General features: G+C 48.8%; 1 protein-coding gene across 2 annotated transcripts in view; it reads left to right on the top strand.

The window, feature by feature from the left end:
* Positions 1 to 22,301, top strand: part of GAS7 (growth arrest specific 7) — a 112,082-nt gene that overhangs the window by 75,122 nt on the left and 14,659 nt on the right. For both annotated transcript variants that reach the window (XM_030534848.1, XM_030534847.1), the window contains exons 8-11: positions 5,169 to 5,247; positions 6,507 to 6,635; positions 12,333 to 12,456; positions 20,782 to 20,861. In XM_030534848.1, coding sequence (XP_030390708.1) covers positions 5,169 to 5,247; positions 6,507 to 6,635; positions 12,333 to 12,456; positions 20,782 to 20,861 — 412 coding nt within the window. The remainder of the gene's footprint in view (positions 1 to 5,168; positions 5,248 to 6,506; positions 6,636 to 12,332; positions 12,457 to 20,781; positions 20,862 to 22,301) is intronic.

Genomic DNA, 22,301 nt, shown 5'->3' with positions numbered 1-22,301 from the left:
AGGAAGTAGTCCAAGGGAACTAGACAACCGTCTGTTTGAGAGCTGGCCTGGGACAAGGTCAGCATGCTGTGGGCAGATCCCTGCTGACCCAGTGGCGGGCCCCCTCTGCCACTGTTAGGGCCCTGGGCTGGGATGCAGTGAAGATGGGCATCCCCACATCCACCCTGCCATCCCACCCCTGGGTGGCAGTACTCCCCCTCCATAGGCCAGAGGGCTTGCATCCGCTTACAGTCCTCCAAGTGAGGACACTAGGCTCTGCTCCTGTCTGAGCTCCCCTAGCCTGTGTTTGGGGTGCTCTAACTCCTGCCTGAGCTCCCCTAGCCTGCGATTGGGTGCTCTACCCTGGCCTGAGTCCAGAGGACTTGTTGCCTCACCCTGACTAAGGGCCTGGACTCTGCACTATATGTTTGCCACTCGGCCCTGAGTGTAGGCCTGAGAACCAGACTCTGGATCGCCCTATCCTGACTAAGGGCTCGGCTTGTTCACTGTTCGCCGCTCAGCCCGGAGTACAGGTCCAAGCCACAGACCGTTCACTGCCACGATTGAGGGCTAGAGACCCTAACAGCCTATCACTCTGTCCAAACTGTCGACCAGAACTACGGGGCAAGAGTGACTCGGCCGATTCCCCGACTGTAAGCCACGTCCATGCCATAGTGAGGCGGAGAATTCAGGATCTATCAAACTTGTGTACCACCTGTATTGCTATGGCCTTCCAGTGACCCAGAGGGGGAGTGGTCAATGCTAACCCACTGCACCTAGATATAGTGAATAACACAGCTGTCCTCTTGCACCCACTAGCCATTGCCAAGAGTTCATTCTTTACAAAATCAAAGAGAAGAACAAACAGAAAAGTTAGAAAAATTCAAGAGTTCATTCACAATGAGAGAAGCTGGATTCAGTTTAATCTGAACAAGGAAAACTTTATTTAACCCCGTGCACTGCTCTGTCCAGGTGGCATCCAGCCAAAGTCCTCCACATTGCCTATTTCCCTGATGTCCCCTCAGTAACAGCCCCCTCGGGGAACAGTGGCCCTCTGAGTCCAGTTATTTATTTTACAAACATTTAATATAAATGTTAGAAACCAGCAATTGACTTCCCCTTTGGCCAGAGGTTGCTAACACATAACTGAGTTTGGGTATTGTCCAGACCCAGCTGGTTACACAATTTTGATCTAGTTTGATCTCCTCAACAGGTGACCACTCCAGGAGTGATCTATTTCTGTTTCCTGGGCCCACTCACCAAGTTTAGCGAACTGTACCTTTGTGGAGTCTCCTTGGCGGGTGGTTTTCTGTCTCTCATAGACTCATAGATTCTAGGGTCAGAAGGGACCAATGTGATCATCTAGTCCGACCCCCTGCACAAAGCAGGCCACAGAACCCTACCCATCCACTTCTATAACAAAACCCTAACCTATGTCTGAGTTACTGAAGTCTTCAAATTGTGGTTTGAAGACCTCAAGCTGCAGAGAATCCACCAGCAAGTGACCCATGCCCCACGCTGCAGAGGAAGACGAAAAACCTCCAGGGTCTCTGCCAATCTGCCCCGGAGGAAAATTCCTTCCCGACCCCAAATATGGCGATCAGCTAAACCCTGAGCATGTGGGCAAGACTCATCAGCCAGCACTCAGAAAAGAATTCTCTGCAGTAACTCAGATCCCATCCCATCCAACATCCCATCACCAACCACTGGGCATACTTATCTGGCGATAATCAAAGATCAGTTGCCAAAATTAGGCTCTCCTGTCATACCATCCCTTCCATAAACTTATCAAGCTTAGTCTTAAAGCCAGATATGTCTTTTGCCCCCACTACTCCCCTTGGAAGGCTGTTCCAGAACTTCACTCCTCTAATGGTTAGAAACCTTCGTCTAATTTCAAGTCTAAACTTCCTAGTGTCCAGTTTATACCCATTTGTTCTTGTATCTACACTGGTACTAAACTTAAATAATTTTTCTCCCTCTCTAATATTAATCCCTCTGATATATTTATAAAGAGCAATCATATCCCCCCTCAGCCTTCTTTTGGCTAGACTAAACAAGCCAAGCTCTTTGAGTCTCCTTTCATATGACAGGTTTTCCATTCCTTGGATCATCCTAGCAGCCCATCTCTGAACCTGTTCCAGTTTGAATTTTCCATTCTGTGATGATCTCAGTATGCCTGCAGGCTCTTCTGGGTGTTGTCTGCTGGCTTGTAAGTGCCTCATGTTCCTTCTGCCACTTGTCCCTCTTGCACAGACATCTCATATAACTTGAGTGCCATTGCATCCTTCACAAGGCCATTAGTCCAGTCCTTCTGGTGTCTGTCTAATGGCTAGTTCCTCACAGTAGATCCTTGACTGACCTGTCATACTCTAATGCCTGCTTTCTCTTATTGTTGGCCATTTCTTCTCAGCCATATCTCCATCCTTCTGACTTCAGCAGGTCTCCCCTCACTGGTAGCAAGATTTTGGTCCTTTGTCCCATCAGTGCCTGTGATGCACTGTTTGGCACCCTTGTAGTGGGGTATTCCTGTGTGCCAAAAATGCTAGTGAGGAATGCTAACCAGAAAAAACAACCTTGGGTAACAATTTTAGCTATTTGCACAGCTGATTCCGCATTACCAGTTCTCTGTTGTTATGTTGGGGAGGAGGTGTGATTGTCAAACTCCCATTTGCCTGCAAATTCCCTGAAATCTTCTGAGACAAATTGGGATCTGTTAGTGAATGCAGCATCCAGAATGCCGAAGTGCCAGTCACTGACTTGCTTCTTGGATCAGGCAGGGCACTGACCTCCCAAAAGTTTAAGTAGTATCCCTTGTAATCAAGCACTGCTTTTCACTGAAGAAGTAAGTCCACTATCACCTTTCCTATGGTGGGGTGAGCACTTCATGTGGTAAGAGTCTGTTTCAGCTGGTGGTTCTGACACCCTTCTTTCAAGGAGCAGAGTTGTGTATTCATTCCTTGCTGGTAAACACGCTCTTAAGCCCCTCTAAGACAGCTGTCGATGCCCAGATGTGAGGCATGAATTTCTTGCACAATATCCTATGTAGTGAGGCAGCGTCAACAGCTCTCTGGCCTCAAAATATGATTCCATCCTCAGGGCGGGTGCAAGGATGTTTCGCGCCCTAGGCGAAACTTCCACCTTGTGCCCCCCCGCCCTGAGCCTTGTGGCAGTTCTCCACCCCCCCACCTCCACCCTAAGGTACCCCTCCCCCCTCCCCGCGGCAGCTCTCCCCTTCCACCCTGAACCACACACACTCTCTCGCAGCAGCTTCCCCTGGCTCGGGGAGCCGTGCGGCAGCTCCCCACCCCAGCTCACTTCTACTCCGCCTCCTCCCTAAGCGCGCCGTCGCTGCTCCACTTCTCCCACCTCCCAGGCTTGCAGTGCCAATCAGCTGTTTGGCATCGCAAGCCTGGGAGGGAAAGAAGCAGAGTGGGGCGTCGTGCTCAGGGGAGGAGGCGGAGCAGGAGTGAGCTGGGGCAGGACGCAGTTCCCATGCGTGCCGTGCCCCCCCTTACTTGCCGCAGGCGGCCCTCCCTGCGCCCCCCTGCCCCAGCTCCCTCCACCTAAATGCCAACGACGACTGGGGCAGCCGAAGATCCGGCCACTGTGGTCACCGCCAAAGGACCCGAAATGCTGCCGCCCCAAATGCTAGCACCCTAGGCAACTGCCTAGGTAGCCTAATGGGTTGCACCGGCCCTGTCCATCCTGCACACTCAGTTCATTGTTAATTTGAAAATATTAATCTGCTCCTACCATTACTTGGCTTTTTGCCTTCTGGACACTCTGCTACTGTTGCTCTCTTGACTGCCTGTAATTGGAGGTCCCTTTCCATAGCCTATTTTATTTCCAACATTTTCACTGTGGAAAGTGGGACACCGTGTGCACTTCGGTGATTTGCCTGGAGATGTGACAATGTTTTTGGCAGCAGGTGTCTTTAAGACAGAACTGAGGGCTATGAAGCAGACAAGTAGCTAAACCACTATTGTACACAGGGTTTCAGAGGTCTTCAGGCTCAGGGATTCTAAACATAGTGGATGATAGAAGGTTGTACATTTTCCATTAGCTAGTGTGAGGGAATTCTGTTGGGACGGGGCTGTCCAGGTCTTTGTGTCTGCGATGTGAGAGGTGTGAACTGGTATTACTGTCTTAATGCTTGAGGTGACAACAGTCTGATTGATTAAGCTGTAGTAGCTGAATGGTGCATACATCAGTATGTTGAGTATGATACAATGCAGGGGCTGATAACAATGTACACTGAACAAACAAAAGGTTGTCTCATGAATTCCAGTGGGGGCTATTGTTGTACAGACAAAACTACACAGGATCTTTTCAGGGGGCAAGACAAAGATGCCACATTTATTATGATAACAGTTTGTTTTATGACCGATAACTAATATCTTAATCCCTATACACACACATTATACTTAATACCTATACACACACACGCGCGCGCACACACACGCGCACACTCTCACATCCATCAGATGTTCTGCAGCTGCTGCATAGTTACCAGTCCTGGACATAGCTTGAGTTCGTGGCTTGATTTTGCAGCTTGGGTTCGTAGCTTGTGGCAGCTAACTGGCCAGGAAAGCCGGGCACAAGGATGAGCTGGGTCTCTGTTGGGCCTGCACCGATGTCTTTCCATGTTGGCAGCAGAATGTTTCCCTCCAAAGTCTCCCATCTCACCCTGCCTCTGGGTTTGGTGATTGATCACCCGTCAATTGCAGGCGTGACTTTCAGCCTCAGATCTGGCTTTGATCTTTCTTCTTTGTACCTTTTCTTTTTAGGGTGGACTCTTCTTACTTTGTTAGGGCTCTTGTCTGCATCTTCAGCCGGTGGGGTTTGAACTCTATTTCATCAGGACAGGCTGGGGCTGGAGGTTGATTCCATCATCCACACATACCTCAGTCACACATCTAAACTAAACTAATAAGATTACAGCAGGGTTTGCAAAAATGAAGGTTGGAGGAAGCTCTTACAAAATGGAGTAAGCGTTTTAAAATGGGGTTTGAATTACAATATGGCAAACAGTGAACAGAAGTTACAATGTAGGCAAGTGTAGTAAATGGTGAACAGAAGTTACATTAATAAAATGAACAATTAAAAACAATTTCATTTATCAGTCTACATGATGCATGGGTACAGGGCACGGATCAGGGCACTAATCAGTGATGCATTGTGTTTTTCAGCACCCTAGGAGAGGCCTGGGCCCAGCTGAAGAAAAGTCTGGCGGATGAGGCAGAGGTTCATCTCAAATTTTCCTCTAAGGTAATCTGCAAGCTCCTCTGTTCGCACAGAGCATTCTCCAGGAGTTTGGTACTGGTCTAGCCTTTGGGGATATTAATAAGGAAAATATGAACATACACAGGTGGTCCAAATGGCAAACATCTGAGAGCACTAGGGAAATCTATCAAGTCTGTGTGTTTGCCTATGCTCTCTGCAAACACTGTTCTAACCCATTAGACCCCAGTCTGCTGCCAGAGCTGGGAACAGAACCCAAAAGTCCGATGAGGGGAGTATTATTATTATTATTATCACCCTGTCATACAGAGAAGGACACTGACTCCAAATGCAAAGGGAACCCATAGCCTCAGCAGTAGCAGCAGGATTCAAACTCACAGACCAATGTGTGACCAGCTCATGTGCAGGGGTTATATGGGAGGGAGAGGGGGAAAGACACCTCCTGCCTCTTGCACACCTGATGAGAGGGCTGGAAAACATTGCAGGTCATTTGCTCAGTGGAACACAGAGCCACCTCTGTCCAAGCAGCATGAGATTTCCCAATGCAAAGGGAAAGAGGCAGAGCCATAGTCTCACTCCCTCCTCTCCTCCCACTCACTGTCATGCAAGGCTACCTGCAGTGAGGGATGCACTGACAGCCTGTGTGTCCCCAGCTCACTGGAGAACTCAGGGTGTGACTGTGATGCCTGCTCTGCTCTTGGGAGAGGCAGCTTCCTGCCTCCTTCGAGCTGGGGCAGGAACAGTCTTTGGTTAAGGCACAGGAGGTTTGGGTTTAATTCCTGGTCCTGCCACTGGCTCCCTGGATCACCTGGGATAAGTCACTCACTCTCTCTGGGCCTCAGTTCCCATCAGAAAATGGGGATAACAGCACTGTTCCCCCGGGGCATGGGCCGGATAAATTCATTACCTGTGTGCGAAGCACTGTGATTGTGGCTGTTACAAGTATCTCTATAGGAGATTAAAGGTTTTAGGCTTTCTGATGAGAGAGGATAGCAAGAGCTTAAGAATTTTGTGACCTTTGAGAAATTCCTCCTACACTCCCTTAACTGATGGGTTGGGGTGGAGGCAGCTTTGCTCCAGGCTTTCTTTGGGAAAGGAAAGATCCTTAGCCCATTCTGCCATCATGCTGCTAAAATTGCATCTCTGGCAAAGTATGAGCACCGCATTCTCGTCCATTGTGAGCAAGTCTTCCAGGAGAAGCAGCTAACTGCATCCAGCCATGTTATGCTCCCGATCAGCGCTTGGCTGTTAGCACTTCCCAATGCCCCTTCTATTGTCATTCCCAGCTCCAGAGTGAGGTGGAGAAACCACTGCTCAACTTCAGAGAGAACTTTAAGAAAGACATGAAGAAATATGACCATCACATCGCCGATTTACGGAAGCAGCTGGCTAGTCGCTACACAGCAGTAGAAAAGGTAAGAGCAGAGAATGAAGCAGAGTGAGCTTTGATGGGATAATCTCATCTGGGACACAAGAAAAACAACTCATGGAATGCTTCTCTTCAGCTTCTAACTACACAGGAGAGGACTCTGCTAGAGGCTGTGTGTGGTCTCCTATGCTAAGCTCCTAAAGTCTTGTTCTGTTTTGGTGATTCACAGGAAACCAGGGAGGCAGTGTCATGTCTGGAGAGATTTTTGTTACATTGAATTGTCTCTCTAACCCAACCCTTCTCACTCTCTAAGTTAATATAGTGTTATGGCATTAGGTGAAAATATCCATCCTGATGGATGCTCCGTGGCCACATTAGCCAGACAGGGCCTGGTAGGGATGTCAATCTAACATGGGTAATCTAAAGTCACCAGCAAAGCCTGTGCCAGTTGTACACACACCTTCAGCAGACACCTAAGGTCGTGCCTCAATCCCTGTTCTGCATTCCACCCCTTCTCCTGACTGACTCTCTGACTGGGGAAAGGTCAGGAAAAAGCCAGGTGCCAGCACTGTTTGTGTCCTGTATGAAGCTGAAACACAATATTGCTGAATGATCCAGGTGTTGGTTGTTAAGTCCCTGCTGAGCATTCTCACAGGAACCAAACTTCATGCTGGAGTGCACATCACATGGCCTTCCCAGACAGCCGGGTACGCAGCACATGGAAAACTGTCAGTCTGCACTGCTTACATGCAAAGCGCTTTCCCCAGCTGTGCTAAGTTATTTAGACTTGTGTCTGACGCAAGCATTATCCAACCATTTATCCAGAGGGATAATTAAATCAATGGATTAGAAAACAAATACAGACCCCCTGGGTGGCATCTGCTCATCATGACACAGACAAAAGAGAGAGCCCTCTGCCAGGCTCCATTACCATCAGCTTCGGTGCCCTCTTATGGCCTGGCCAGCTAAGCCCAACACCAAATATTCCTCCCTCAAAGTCTTTCAAAGCTGCAAAATTAACCCACCAGTAATTGCCTGTGAAGTCGATGTAGAGAGCCATTATTCCAGCACTAGAATGTCTGTGTGTAACTCAGCACATACACAAGTAGCAGCCTCCAAATTAGGTCAAAATCACCAATATGTTACGGGGGGCAAGAGAATGTTGCCTGTTTAGTTAAAAATCAGGCCAACAGCTTGTGCAAAACATGTCTAACTTGTGTGTTTAGGTAACCTCAGCAACTGGGTGTACAGACAGGGTACATGTATTCACAGGTGGGTAACATGATAATGTGTGCCTTGAGTTTCCTCACTTGCATGTACAGTGGCAGTAATTAGGTCTGTTAACATGATGGAGCAATTTAAATCAAGGTGATTGATTTAAATCACTTGATTTTTCAGATAAATTGTTCATTTACATCAGATTAAAGCTTTGGAAAAACTAATTTAAAATTTTGTTACTGCAACTTCAGATTAAAATGTTAAAAAAAAAAAAAAGGAAAAAAGAAAGAAAGAAAATAGAAAAAAATCCCTGAAATTCTATAATCAGAAAACTAAAGAAAAGTTCCAAGACATCCACATTCACAATTGAAGACTATAAAATAATAAGACAATAAAGAACAAGCTCCATGCAAATAGCAAAATCTGATCAACACATTAAAAATAAGGATTTGAATTTAAAAATTCAGTTTTTAATCATGATTTTAACCACCCTGGTCTTAAATGCTTAGACTCTGAAGAGCCTTTTTCTAGAGCAGGTGAACTGAGCTCTTTTTTGCTTGCTGTCCACGATACACTTTTTCTTCCCTGGCTGTCTAGTTTTATATTTTATCTCTGCTACACAGAAACAGGCTGATATAAAGCACCCTGTAGATTAAACTCATTCGGAATTGCACTGTGAAAGCCTTTTTGTATATGAATTCATTTGGCACATTGAAGGAGCCCAGTTCTCCAACAATGTTTTTTTTCCAATGGACAGTATTGCAAGGGCTGAGTGTCTGGCTTGCTCCATTGGTGACTGGGGATAATTCATAGTTTTGGACTGTCTGCACTGCTCTCATCATTGTAATGTCAGTGCCTCACAATCATTCATGAATTTCATCCTCACAACACTGCTGTGGTGCAGGGAAATGCTATCTCTGCTTTTACAGAGCGGAACTGAGGCACAGAATAGATTGAGGAACTTGCCTAAGGTCACCCCGGAAGCCTGTGGCTGAGTCAGGAATTGAAAGCAGATTCCCTTCATTTCTGTGCAGTACCATAGCCACTGGACCTCCCGTCCTGTAATTACTCTTACCCATTGCAAGAGGCGAGGGCATGGGCAAGAAGCTGTGGCACACCCGCCAAGCCTTGTACTTACATGGCATAGGAACATAGGCATTGCCAGGCTGCGTCAGACCTGAGGACCATCTAGTCCAGGATCTTCTCTCTGATAGTGGCCAGCACCTGCCACTGCAAAGGAAGTGCCAGAACCCTGCAGTAGCAGATGTGGAGCAATGACTCCCCATGAAAGTATTCTCTTACGCCCTCATACTCAGAGCCTGGTACCAGGAGGGTTTGCATTCCTTTCAACATTCTCTCCTTTTAGTATTTACTATAACAACTCTGGATATTTTTGTAATATAAAAAATGTCCAATCCCTCTTTAAATCTTGATAAGTTTTAGGCCTCAGTGACATCCAGTGGTAGTGAGTTCCATAGGCTGATTACACATTGTGTGAAAAAGTATTTTCTTTTATCAGTTTTGAATTTTCCGCCTTTTAATTTCACCTGTTCTTGCACCCCAAGACAGAAAGATTAGACCCATGGCTTCTCCCTCCCTCCTGCAGTGCCCCATCTCCCTTCAAGCCCCAGACGTGACCCAGATCGCCAGTTTCTCTGCAGGGTCTCCCTTCATCACAGGGAAACCCCTTGCACTCTGGGCCACCAGATTTCAGTTTACCAGTGTGTCTGCACTATGCGGGAGGGCAGCAGCCCTTCCTCTGATGACACAGGTGCACATCTGTCAAATTGGGGGTGGCAGCATTCCCCCCCCTTAGCAGCTGCTGGAGATGGGGACTGTAGCGGAGCCGGGGCTCAACCCTCCTTGAAGGCAGGGGGGAGCCACACCGGCTTACCACACTCCGTTGGCCCGGGGCCCGCCTCTTGCTTTGGGGCTGGGCGGCCGCCCACTGTCACTTAGGGCTCAGAAGCTCTGCTGCAAGGCTGAGCAAACAGACACAGTTAGCAGGTGGCTCAGGCCCTTTGTTGCAGGGCTGAGCAAACAGGCACAGTTAATAGGGGGCTCAGGCCCTCTGTTGCAGGGCTGAGCAGACAAGCAAACAGTTAACAGGTGGGTCAGGCCCTTGGTTGCAGGGCTGAGCCAACAAACACCAGGAATGGCCTCCTCAGGCCAGGGAGGAGGGGGAGTCTGCCACCCTTGAAGGGGTGGCAGGGGGAACGCAGGCCCTCCCACTCCACTGCGTTCCAGCCCGGGGCCCTAGCAGCGGTCAACACCGCTGACGGTCAGTGGGGGATCCTGACTGAAACACACTGACATCAGCTCAGGCGAGCCTGCAGCCTGACTGGAGTCGGCTGGCCCTGGGCCACTTCCAACCTCCCCCTAACTGGGTACCTGCCATCTGCCGGCGTCGTCCGATGGGTCCCAGACCATGGGTTCCTCTGGGTACCGGGCGTCGGGAGGTCCAGTCCACTCCTCTGGGTACCGGGCGTCGGGAGGTCCAGTCCACTCCTCTGGGTACCGGGCGTCGGGAGGTCCAGTCCACTCCTCTGGGTACCGGGCGTCAGGAGGTCCAGTCCACTCCTCTGGGTACTGGGAGGTCCAGTCCTCTCGTCTGGGTACCGGGCGTCGGGAGGTCCAGTCCACTCCTCTGGGTACCGGGCGTCGGGAGGTCCAGTCCACTCCTCTGGGTACTGGGCGTCGGGAGGTCCAGTCCACTCCTCTGGGAGGAGGCTCCGACAGCTCCTCCGAAGGCCGGCCGTCAGGAAGCTCAGGCAGCTGCTCCGGGTACGGGGTAGGTCCGGCCAGTACTCCTCCGGGTATCAAGCACGGGGCAGGTTAGGCCAACACTCCTCTGGGTACCGAGCATGGGGTAGGCTGGGCCCAGCGTCAGCTCAGGCCCCAGCGTCTGCCTTCGCCGGCAGCCTTCTCTCAACTGAGCGCTGAGGCCGGGCTTTTATACTTCCTGTCCCGCCCCTTGACTTCCGGGGGGCGGGGACAGGTGGCGGTGGCCTTGGACTTCCTGTCCCGCCCCTTGACTTCCAGCGAGCGGGGACAGGTGGCGGTGGCTCCGCCTGTTGCCGCACCTGTTCTGGCCTATTCCTCTCAGAGCAGCAGGGAGTGAGGCCCCCTCGCTACAGGGACCCCAACCAGCCACCCCCAGAAGGTAACAGGAACAAAATGGAGAGGGCTTTATGTCCCTAACATAAGACCCCTGGGTAATGGGGCAGCAATTAAGACTATCAAATGAATCTGGTGTTTAATATTGTTAACCCTTATAACCCTTATACTACTTTGGGCTAAAGCTGAGCAATAATCAATTCATCAGTAACCAAAAACCCAACCCCAGTTCATTTCAGATCAGCCAAAAATGAAAATTCTTTGGTTTTCTCAGTGAAACAAACGTTTGGGGTCATATGAATGTATCGCTTAGATTTCGGGTATTTAAACCACTTTTTCTATTAAATGCAAATGAAATTTGGAGATGCCATTCACAAAGCCACTAAAGGAAGAGGTACCCCCCCACTCCAGATCCTATAGCCTAGTGGTTAGGGCTCTTGCTTTTAAAGTGCAAGACTTAAGGTCATATTCTTGCTCTACATCAGGCATGAGGGACTTGAACTTGGGTTTCTAGGGTTACAGCCAAGGGCCACATCCACTGAGCTGTTGGATATTCTGGGGGTGGGGTGGGCTCTCACAGTCTCTCCTGCTAAAGCAGTAGGAGTTTGTTTAATATTAAATATTTATTGAGCCAGAGAAAGAGCAGAAGAGTGACTCTGTAAGCCTGGTGATCTGTGGGGCATGTGGGTTCCAGTCCCTACTGCAATGAATAGTTGATTAGTTATACAGAATGGAACAGCTTCAAGAGGAAATTGAGAGACCCACCCCTCACGGACCCAAGAGTCCATTGCTTAGGGTACTCACCTACAATATGAGAAACCCACTTACTGTACTCACTACTAGCTCCAGCTGATTTAAAACTACATTTTTGGCAAATAAATGAGTCATCCAGGAAATTTCACCCAGCTCTAGGTTCATTGACTATAGGGTAACACTCGGGTTCCTGTAAGTTGTCGTTTTTTCTCATGAAATTGCCTGGCCAGGTCCCCAGTGTCTGTGTCTTGTTAAGCAGACCACAGAGCCATTAAGAGCAGCCCTAACAAGGGCTCTCTGCCACTTGGTGCATGATCACCTGTGCAGTTTGCATTGTCACTGCCATAGAGTGTTTTCAGTCCAAGTCAGGAGAGACAATTCCCTCAGCTTTTCACTTGGCTTCTTGGTTAGCAAAAGAGGTTTCTATCCTCAAACCTAATCACTGCTGAGACAGGCTGGCTGAAGCTGATGAGAACCGGGCTTTAAAGGAAACATTGGGTGACATAAAATGTCCCCAGCATGCGTATCACTACAGAGTACCTACTTTCTGTACAGAGATGATTTCATTTGGGAGGAGACAGACTCTTTAGACATCGTGAGGCAGCTGAAAGTTCTTCTCCTGTAAGGCATGTCTGGTGTGCTTTGTTTATTCAAGGCCCGGAAAGCCCTGACAGAGAGGCAGAAGGATCTGGAAATGAAAACCCAGCAGTTGGAGATAAAGCTCAGCAACAAAGCAGAAGAGGAGATCAAGAAAGCGAGGCGGAAGTCCACTCAGGCTGGTGAGTGAGTGAAGCTTGAGGTTCATATCTAGTAAACTGAATTGGGGAAGCCAGAGAGGGGTATGTTGCAGTAGATGAGGTGGGGTGCAAAGGGGGCCAGAATGAGAGAGGAGGCTGTCGAGATGGGAAAGAAAAAGATGTTCCTGGCGAGGTGATGAGCAAGAAGCAGCAGAATTTGCATGTATGGGGGAAGGAAAAGGGAGGAGGAAAAAGTAGCCACCAGATTGTAGGTCTGAGTGGTGTGGAGGATGGGGATGTTGTCAACAGTGATAGAGAAGTGGGAGAACTGGAGAAGATTTGGGAAGGGAGAGAAGGAGTTTGATTTTGGCCATGGTAAGCTTAACGGATGACAAGACTTCCAAGAGGTGATATCGGCGAGACAGGCTAAGTTAGGAAATTGGATGGAAGGAGAGACATCAATGGTGGAAAGAGATTTGTGAGTCAGCAGCGTAGAACTGATACCTGAACCTGGTGAGCTGATGAGATACAGGGAGTCAAGTGAGACTAGCAGGAAGCAAATGGCACAGCATTGGGATACCCCATTGACAGGGTGGAGGAGGACCCCCCGGAAGGAAAGTGGAAGAAATTGTCAGGAGGGAAACCAGGAGAGAATATTATTCTGAAAAGCTGGGAGGAAAAGATCTTGGCAAGGAGAGGATGGCTGACAGAGTGAAAAGCAGCAGAGGTGGGCAAAAATGGAGTAAAGGCCCTTAGGTTTGGCCAGAAAGAGGTCACTGGGGACCTTAGTGAGAGCGGTGTGGGTAGAAAGAAGAGGGCCCAACATGTCTTAGATTGGACTTACAAATCTATTGAAAGACAATTTGGCCTATGATTTCTATCCCACTCCTTCCAGCTAGTGAGTGATGGAGCTGTCAGCAAAACCCCTAGTTAAAGTTGGCCAATACTTTCTACTATAAGACCTTTATAACTTCATCAAACTTTTAACTGTTCAGGGTAAAATTCCCCATGCCTGGTGTCTGCCTTACTTTGAAGTTTTTTGGAACGTTCCAGCAAAACTGGTCCAGTTATTTCCAAGAACAGGATGTGGGGAAAATACATTGTTTTGCCAATGGTAAACATAGCCTACCCTGTCACTGAGATGCTCTAACGCCTCTGTGCTTTGGTCCCAATCTCACTGATGACCCATCTGCAACGTGCATGAGGCTTGTGGGCTGCTGGCAGGCTGTTGGGGTCAGAGCTTTGGACCTATGTTGCGTGGGCACAAGACACCCAGGGTTACAAGGCTGACAGTGACCGAACAACCTCCTCCAGCCAGATTTTGAATGGGGTCCAATCTGGCAGTCAGTCTCTGAACATGCCTACCAGATTAGGACCCACAGGTATCCTCCCGCTGGTATCATCACTTGGCTCATGGATTGCAGGAGAACTTAGGCAAGAGACAGGCAGAAGTGCACATACTCCAGTGCAGAAATTTAGGCAACTAGGGAACTGTTACAGCGAAAAGTTAGGTGTCCAGTGAATTTAACACCTGCAGGGTTCAGTCGCTGTCAAGCAGGGGTTTTATGGACTCTACACTACGCTCTACACTACGACTTAGGCACTTAAATCTGAGATTTAGGCACCTAAGTACCTTTGAGTATCTGGGCATTATTCTTCATAGCTTTCACAATTACTGGCCTTTACAAAACTATGAATATGTTGGTTGATTCTGTCCACTAGGTGGCAGAAGAGAGCCTTGGAATGATCCCTTTGTGACAACTCGTGATCTGAGAACATCATCAAAACAATGGTTTTTTTTTTAATATAATAGTTTATTTTTGCCTGTCTGTAAATCAAACAGATCCTCTGGCTCCTGGTGGAGTTGATAAGGAGCACAGAGGCAGCATCAGAAGCTGTCCACAGACAGCCTTGCAAGGGATGTGGCTGCATCTTCCAAAACTTCCATAAATCGCTGACTTTTGTGCCCAAAATAGCTGTCAGTGGTGCAGGTATCACATGCTCCACTCTCTGTACATTGGCCATATGTTCTGAGTGAAACAGTGGGACACTGCTGTGGTATGTAACTGGGAACTGTTTAGCTAGAAGAATTGTGTGGGAATAGGCCCCACCCTGCTTGCACCCTTCAGCTTGTCAGAGTGACAAACTGGGGAACTGTACAGAAAAGGACAAGGTGGAGACAAGCTGTATTCATTCCTCTGTGACCTCTCATTGCTCTGTCCTCATCCCAGCCTAGTCCTACCCACTCCCGTCAAATCTAGATCTTCCCTATTCCCTGCCCACATTCCCTGCCTGCCAGTCCACCCTCCCCTTCATTTACAAGTGCAAACATTCCAGCTCTCCCGAATTAATTCCGAGGGACATGATTTCTAAGTAAAATTAAGCCCAACTCCTGTATTCATGAAAGAACTCTCAAATATCAGGATTTTTTTTTCAGCAGCTGTCAGTTCACCCTGAGTGGCCAAGGGCTCCTGCTGGCAGTCAGCTCTGGAGATGATAGTGGGAGCCACAGCTCCCCAGGGCTGACAGCGGGAGCCCCTCTTCGGGGGGCGGGCTGAAAGTAGCAGCCCCGCAGTGCTGCGAGGAGAGCCTCCGTCAGCCATCCCCAGTCAGCTGGTGCTCCTGATGTCAGCCCCAGTCCCATGAGGGCCAGGGTTGCCACTCTCAGCCTGGGAAGTGGGAGAGGGGACCCCCACTGCAGCCCTCCTAGGCTTGGGGAGGGTGAAGAATCCTAAGAGAAGCAGAGGTGAGTCTGGGACGGCTGAACTATGGCCTGGAGGCTACAGGGGGTGTGTGAAGTGATGGGGTGGGGCCAGAGATGAGAGGTTTGGGGTGCGGGGGGTGAGGGCTCTGGGATGGGGGCAGAGATGAAGAGTTTGGGGTGCAGGAGGAGGCTCAGGGCTGGATCAGGTGGTTGGGGTTTAGGGGGGCATGGGGTGTGGGTTCCGGGGGGGGAGTTTGGGTGCAGGAGGGGATTCTGGGCCAGGGCAGGAGTCTGGGGTGTGGGAGAGGGGGTCTGGGGTGCAGGGCCCCTCCGGTGCCACCCCCGCAGCTCCTATTGGTCGTGGTTCCCAGCCAATGGGAGCTGCAGAGCTGGCACTTAGGGTGGGGGCTGCATGCGGAGCCTCCCTGGCTACCCATGTGCCTGCGGGCCGCCAGGATCTGGCAGCCGCTTCCGGTAGCCATGCGGAGCCAGGGCAGGCAGGTAGCCTGCCTTAGCCCCAGGCCCCCGTTGCCAATTGGACTTTTAATGGCCCGGTTGGCGGTGCCAACCAGAGCCACTAGGGTCCCTTTTCGACCAGGCATTCCAGTCGAAAACCGGGTGCCTGGCAACCCTACTCCCTCCACACCTATCTCCCCAATGCTGAGAACCCCCCACCCAATCACACCTCAGCTCTGAACCCCAACCCAAGCTCTGAATGCTGCCACACACTCACACACTATTGCCTGCATACACACATGCACCCACCAGGCTCGGGGCTCTTCCCCATTCGCTGGCACCCCACACTAGACTCCGAAGCCCCCTGCTCCTGTTGGATCTGACAGAGCAGGAGAACGGGCAGAAAGGGACATGTGCACATGATCTGGAGTTGCCTCACAGAAGCCTGAGCTCCCCACTCTGTTCTGTCTCTTCCTGGGATCTGTGCTGCAGGGCCAGGAGCCCCATTGGCAGCCAGCTGTGCTGCAGTGTGCAGTATGGCAGCCACTCCACAGGGCTTGCAGTGCTGACAGGGAGGGGCTAGTGAGGGGGCTTCACCACAGTGACCCCGCATCCCTAATGAATAGGTTAATCCGGGAAGCAGATTTACTCTTTCAAAGAAATCTCTGGGCCTCAGCCCGTCTAACCTAACCCAGAGTTTTCCTGGTGCTTAGCCCCAAGATGTCTGAGAGAGCCAAATCTGGAGAGGTGCTGAGTGCCTCTAGCACAGGCTGGGCTCTGCTGCCTTGGCAGAAACCACAGCTAGTGCAATTAAAATCCATGATCTGGAGGTAGCTTGCTAATTGCCCCTGGAATGCTGCTCATTGCCAAGGCCCTGGACACTGTCTGAGACAGCGTGAGGAAAATGGAGCCTGGAATACATAGAATGCAGCTTATTCATTGCTGTATATAATAATAACTCAGTGCTCACCCCAGGCTCTTTGTCCTTTGATGTGTCACAGCAAGAAATGAGATGGAAACTCATATAATAAATTGTTTACAAGCTGCCCATCTTACCCTGATAATTACAGCTACGGCTGCCTGCCAACAAGCAAAATAACATCCCCTTCCATCAGTCTTCTCTCCAAATGCTAGAGGAAAATCAGCTCTTACAGTATATGCAGAAGGCCAAAAATCCAGGCTCTTGTGGAGCAGGGGGAAGGGAATTCCAGAGGTTAGCGTATTCATAAAGAACATGCTGCCCCTGCCCTGGGAGCTCCACTGCTTACAACCAGCAGTTTGGCACAGGGAGAGTGGGTCTTTTACGCCTGGTTTACACTAGGTGGGGGGATCGATCTAAGATACGCAACTTCAGTTACAAGAATAGCGTAGCTGAAGTCGACGTATCTTAGATCGACTTAGAATCACTTACTTCGCATCCTCGCGGCGCGGGATCAACGGCCGCCGCTCCCTCGTCGACTTTGCCTCTGCCTCTGCCTCTCGCCGAGCTGGAGTTCAGCAGTCGATGGGATAGCGATCGGGGATCGATTTATCGCGTCTACACTGCATGCGATAAGTTGATCTCTGATAGATTGATCACTAACCACCGGTCTGGCGGATAGTGTAGACATACCCCCAGGCTCCAAACCTGAGAGCATAGGCACCAACTTTCCCCGGCGCCGGTGGGTGCTTGCTCCCTCCCCGCCCTGGCTCCACCCTTTCTCCACTCCTGCCCCACCCCCATTCCAACCCCTTTCCCAAAGTCCATGCCCCAACTCAACCCCTTCCTGCCCCTGTTGGACCCCTTCCCCAAAGTCCCGCCCTGGCCCCACCTCTTCCCCAAGCGTGCCATGTTCTCCCTCCTTCCCCCTCCCTCCCAGCCTCGTGAAACAGCTGTTTCTAAGCGGGAAGCGCTGGGAGCTGGGGGGAAAAGCAGGCACGTGGTGCTCTCAGGGGAGGAGACGGAGGTGAGCTGGGTGGGGTGAGGAGCTGCCAGTGGGTGCAGAGCACCCACCAATTTTTCCCCATGGGTGCTGCAGCCCCAGAGGACCCACGGAGTCAGCGCCTATCCCTGGGAGTGCTTTGAAGATCCAGAAGGACACTTTGATCTGCACTTGGAACCTGCTAGGCAGACAGTGCAGCTTACAAAGCACATTGGTAAAGGCACCCCTAACAAGCAGGCTGCTGTATTTCTGCACAAGCTTCGTCTTCCAAGCAGTCGCACATGATAGTCCTCATTCAGAAAATATTAGAGTAGTCTAATCTTGCAATCTTAAAGAGGCTGGATGGTCTGGTGGTTAGGATGCTAGCCATGCGCTGGGGAGACCCAGGTTCAGTTCCCTGCTGTGTCATGCACTCCCTGTGTGACTTTGGGCTAGTCACTTAGCCTTTCTGGGCTGCAGAAATGGTGGGAATTGCACTGCCCTTGCTCACAGAGTTGTGCAGCTACCTGCATCAAAGACTGGGAGGTGCCATGCTGATAAGTGACAAAGGGGTGGGTAAGTTTTGCAAAGTCTGCATGTGAAAGGAAAGAGCTGACTCACTTTAATGGCACAGATAGGGGGGAAAAGCGCATGTACCGCTGTGCAAACCTTGAGCAGCAATGGCAAATCTGTCCCATAAGTCCCCTGAACTGTGAACCTGTATCACACAGAGCAACTCTGCTCTCTCAGTCACTGGTCCTGATACAATTCTCACCAGTCCTTTCAGGGTTTTCCCTTAACATTGCCACAACTTGGTTCTCCTGCAAACACTGGGGTTGCTGTACTACTGTTGAGATCAACAGACCTGGGGTTGGGTGCCAGCAAAACATTGTCATCTGCGTTTCTTCACTAAAACACTTTGGAAACTCCTTTCTGCATTTAAGTGGGAGTAGAGAGAGATCGTTGCAGTAGCCCATCATGCTTCCTATAAGGAACAGTGCAAATACTGTGGCAGTGTTACCAGCTAAAAAAGGCAGCTGGGTGGTTGTAGTCTAAAATGCCATCAAGGGCTTCTATGTTTACCTGGTCTCAGTAATTTCCATATCGCATGTCCTCAGATAACTAGGAAAATGATCTTGAACTTCCAGGCCTGTCAACTCAATGTGTGGTGACCTTCTCACAAGTGAGTACACTCTGCAGGCCAGGTTAGACCCTAAGTTCTTCTTCAAGTAGATGCAGCCGTGTATTCCACTTAGGTGTGCTGTTGGTTCAACCTCCTGTATCCTTCCTACCTATCCCAACCTGCCCACTCAGAACCAGAGCTGCACCCTCCATCTTGTGCTCAGCTCCCTGCACCTTACGGCATGGTGGCTGCATGACTGGATGGAGAAGATTGGCCTGCAAGATGTAACTGATATAATCTTCTATCCAGGACAACTTTGAGTACCTGCTACATCTTCAGAAATTGGGCCTTGTGCTCAGTTCACTGAGCGTGCCTCTGGGAGCAGTAACAGAGTTTCACACTCCCAACTCCCCTATTCAGGGAAAATCAGTTTTTTCCAATGCCATGGTGATTAGATTTGTAAAAGGACTTCTCCATTTACGTTCTCCAGTCCTAGAGCCTGTTCCCTTCTGGAACCTAAACATGAGTCTGGCAGCTCATACTGAGCCCTCCATTCAAGCCCCTGGCATCCTGTCCACTGCCCTTTTTGTCTCCGAAAACCACATTCCTGATAGCCATTATGTCTGCAAGGAGGGTGTGTGCGGAATTCTCACACATCTCCACCAACATGGTAACTTTATGACCACATTCAAAGTTTTAAACCAGAGTGGTCTCAGTTTCATTTGAAGAAGGTGGTATAGTTGCCTGTTTTTTTTTTCTAAGCCGCATTCATAACCAGAGGAACAGCAACTTCACACATTAGATGTCAGAAGATGTCTAACCTTCTACCTAGACAGGACTAAACTCTTCCATGCTTCACCTCATCTGTTTGTATTGGATGCAGACCGTATAAAAGGACAGGCAATCTCCTCTCAGACTTCCTGCATCAAGACTGCCTACGGAACAGCTTCAGCTGTGCCCCCTCAACAGGTCCAAGTCCGTTCTGCGAGAGTGCAGGTTACATCACTAGCGATCTTAAGTGACATCTGAATATCGGATATTTACAGGACCACTGCATGGTTGTTGATATAGATATGCATTTACAAACCATTTTGCCATTACTGTGGCATACAGAGTAGATGCAAAATTTGGGAAGGTGGTCCTGCAGTCTGTTTAAATAGACTCTGAGCCCTGCCCCTGGGAGTACTGCTTGTGAGTCACCTAAATAAAATACACAGCTGCACCTACTCAAAGAAGGAGAAACAGTTACTTGCTAAATGTATTTCTTTGCAATGTGATGCAGGCGTATTCCATGACCCACCCTCCACTCCCTCTGCATCAGAGTCTTGTCTCTGGGCATTTGGTGTGAAGGAACTGAAGGGGGTCAGATCAGTGCCACCTCATTTGCCAAGGGGACAGGCTGTGGCCATGAGGCGCGAATGCCACCCTTCTACAGGTATTGTTAGGTAAAATTCTCTGGCTCCAGGTGCTCTGGGCATGCACACACCTGAGTGGAATACGCAGTCCCATCATATCTTGAAGAACCACAGTTATAATAAGTAACTGTTTCTTCCTGATATATTTTTAAAATTCCATGGCCATCTAGTTTCAGCACAAAACAGGGATTATACCCCGTTAAACCCATTTTCAAATGCTGTCTTAACTGTGGAGTTGCTACCAGGCAAGTCCAGAATTCATTGTTTTCAAATTCTCCTAGTTTCAGTTGTTGTTTTAAACTTTTTATTGCTGCTTTCATTTTTCATCTTAACCAAGATGTATTTTGAACTGAAGTTGTCTTCTTTCATGACTGCAGAATTGTGGCTTTTTGGGTACCTAGCTAAATGTTTTTAAAGGAGTTCCAACTTCCATTCACATTTTTATGTGTAAATCCCTCCTCCCCCCACCCATCCAATTAGTTTTGCTAATAAATGTTTTCAGCTTTGGGAAACTGGCCAACTGGCCCTTTTCTAGCACTGAGTATATGGTAAAATTGTTTTCTGTTTGCATGTAACAAATCTAATACAGATGTGCTCTAGTTCAACCAGAAATTATGGCTGTTCTGTGCAGGAGGTCAAACTAGATGACCTAATGGTCAATTCTGGCCTTCAAATGTATGACTATAAATGAAAAGTAACCTGTCACTTCCCACTCCATTCCTTTATGAGAACTAGGAGGATGACTTACTGATATCTTGATCTTTCCAGGAGATGACCTGATGCGTTGTGTGGATCTTTATAATCAAGCCCAATCCAAGTGGTTTGAAGAAATGGTGACCAGCACTCTGGTATGTATCAGTGTGTAGCATTTTGTGTTTCTAATACTGCTCTTTTTTTTTCTTCTTGTGATAAACACCCTTCAGGATACTAGGGTGATCATAATGATAGATTCTCTCTCCATTTTCAGCCACAATACAGAAGAGATAACAGACTTTAACCTGCCACTATATTGCTCATCCAGTAAATCAAGCATAGTGTCATTTGACGGGGAAAAAAGAAAACATTTTCCTCGCAGTCTGAGTGTAAAGGGGCAGTAGTTTGAAGCTGCTCAGGTGTTAGGAATGGTGGAAGTAGGCCAGGTAAAGTGGGGTAGTGAGAAGAGGGAAGAGCAGTAAAAGACGCATGTTAAATGGTGAATACATTTATAAATTAATAAGGTTTGCAATCATTTTTTTATCCCATGGTTTTGCAATTTAGCACATAAGTATGCCCAGCACATAGTGTGAGATAATTGCTGGTAATTCTGCTTCTCAGCCTAGATACCTGCAGCCCCCCTCCAGAGCCCAGGGATCCAGAGAGAGAAAAAGCCTGATGCTCCATCCCAGGTTTACAAGGAGTTTCCTGTGCACTGCCCTCTCCTTCCCTCAGAGCATGCTGGGAACTGCAGCTGCCAGGAACCCTCTAGCTCAGTGGGTCCCAAACTTTAACAATCTGTGAACCCCTTTCACTAGTGTCAAGTCTCGCGAACCCCCTCCTGAAAATGAATATTTCCAGGTGATTTTCTCCTTTATCTGAGTATAAATTATAAAAGCAGTGATCTTGGAAATATACAATTTGTTTTTATGACATGCTTATTACACACTATTTATTATTAATTATTATTTATCATGACAACATTTTTATTACATTATAAAAACACAGCACTCTTCCAAGATCTCACTTTCATAGCTTGTATCACTTTGAATAAGCCTGTTACAAGACAAGGCTCCTATTTTTCATCAAGGAGTGTCAGATGTGGAACAGCATGAAGGTATTCAAGAAGCCAACTCAAAGTGTTCCTCCTACATAAGCATTCAGGTCTTGAGCAGTCCAGGCAAACAATATATGTTAAAACAAAGCTTAAACTTGTTCTTCATAATAAGTTTAAAAACAACACTTAGCTGCCTATTTAATTTTAAAAACAGCAAAAAATATCCACCTCCCTTTCCATTTCTTATAAGGAGTCTTGAAGTTGAAATCTCCTCAGTGTGATAGATATGCTTGCTTTGATCTGCTTAGCTCTTGGAAGTCCAGCGGCTCCAGGTTGCTGGCCCCATGCTGTCGGGGTTCCTAAGGACAGCTCTGTCCGCCATTAGGGAATTTTTTTCTGAGAACTCCCTGTAACATTTCGTAATCCCCAGGGGTTGACGAACCCCAGTTTGGAAACCACTGCTCTAGCTCCTCAGCAGTGTCTTTTATGTGTGAGCTGGGCTCTGCTGCGTTCAGCGGCCCCTAGTGGTGGCTAGCAC

The sequence above is a fragment of the Gopherus evgoodei genome, chromosome 15, assembly GCF_007399415.2.
Source record: "Gopherus evgoodei ecotype Sinaloan lineage chromosome 15, rGopEvg1_v1.p, whole genome shotgun sequence".
Taxonomy (NCBI): domain Eukaryota; kingdom Metazoa; phylum Chordata; order Testudines; family Testudinidae; genus Gopherus; species Gopherus evgoodei.
The sequence above is the reverse complement of the archived record's forward strand: the minus strand, read 5'-3'. Positions and strand labels throughout refer to the sequence as shown.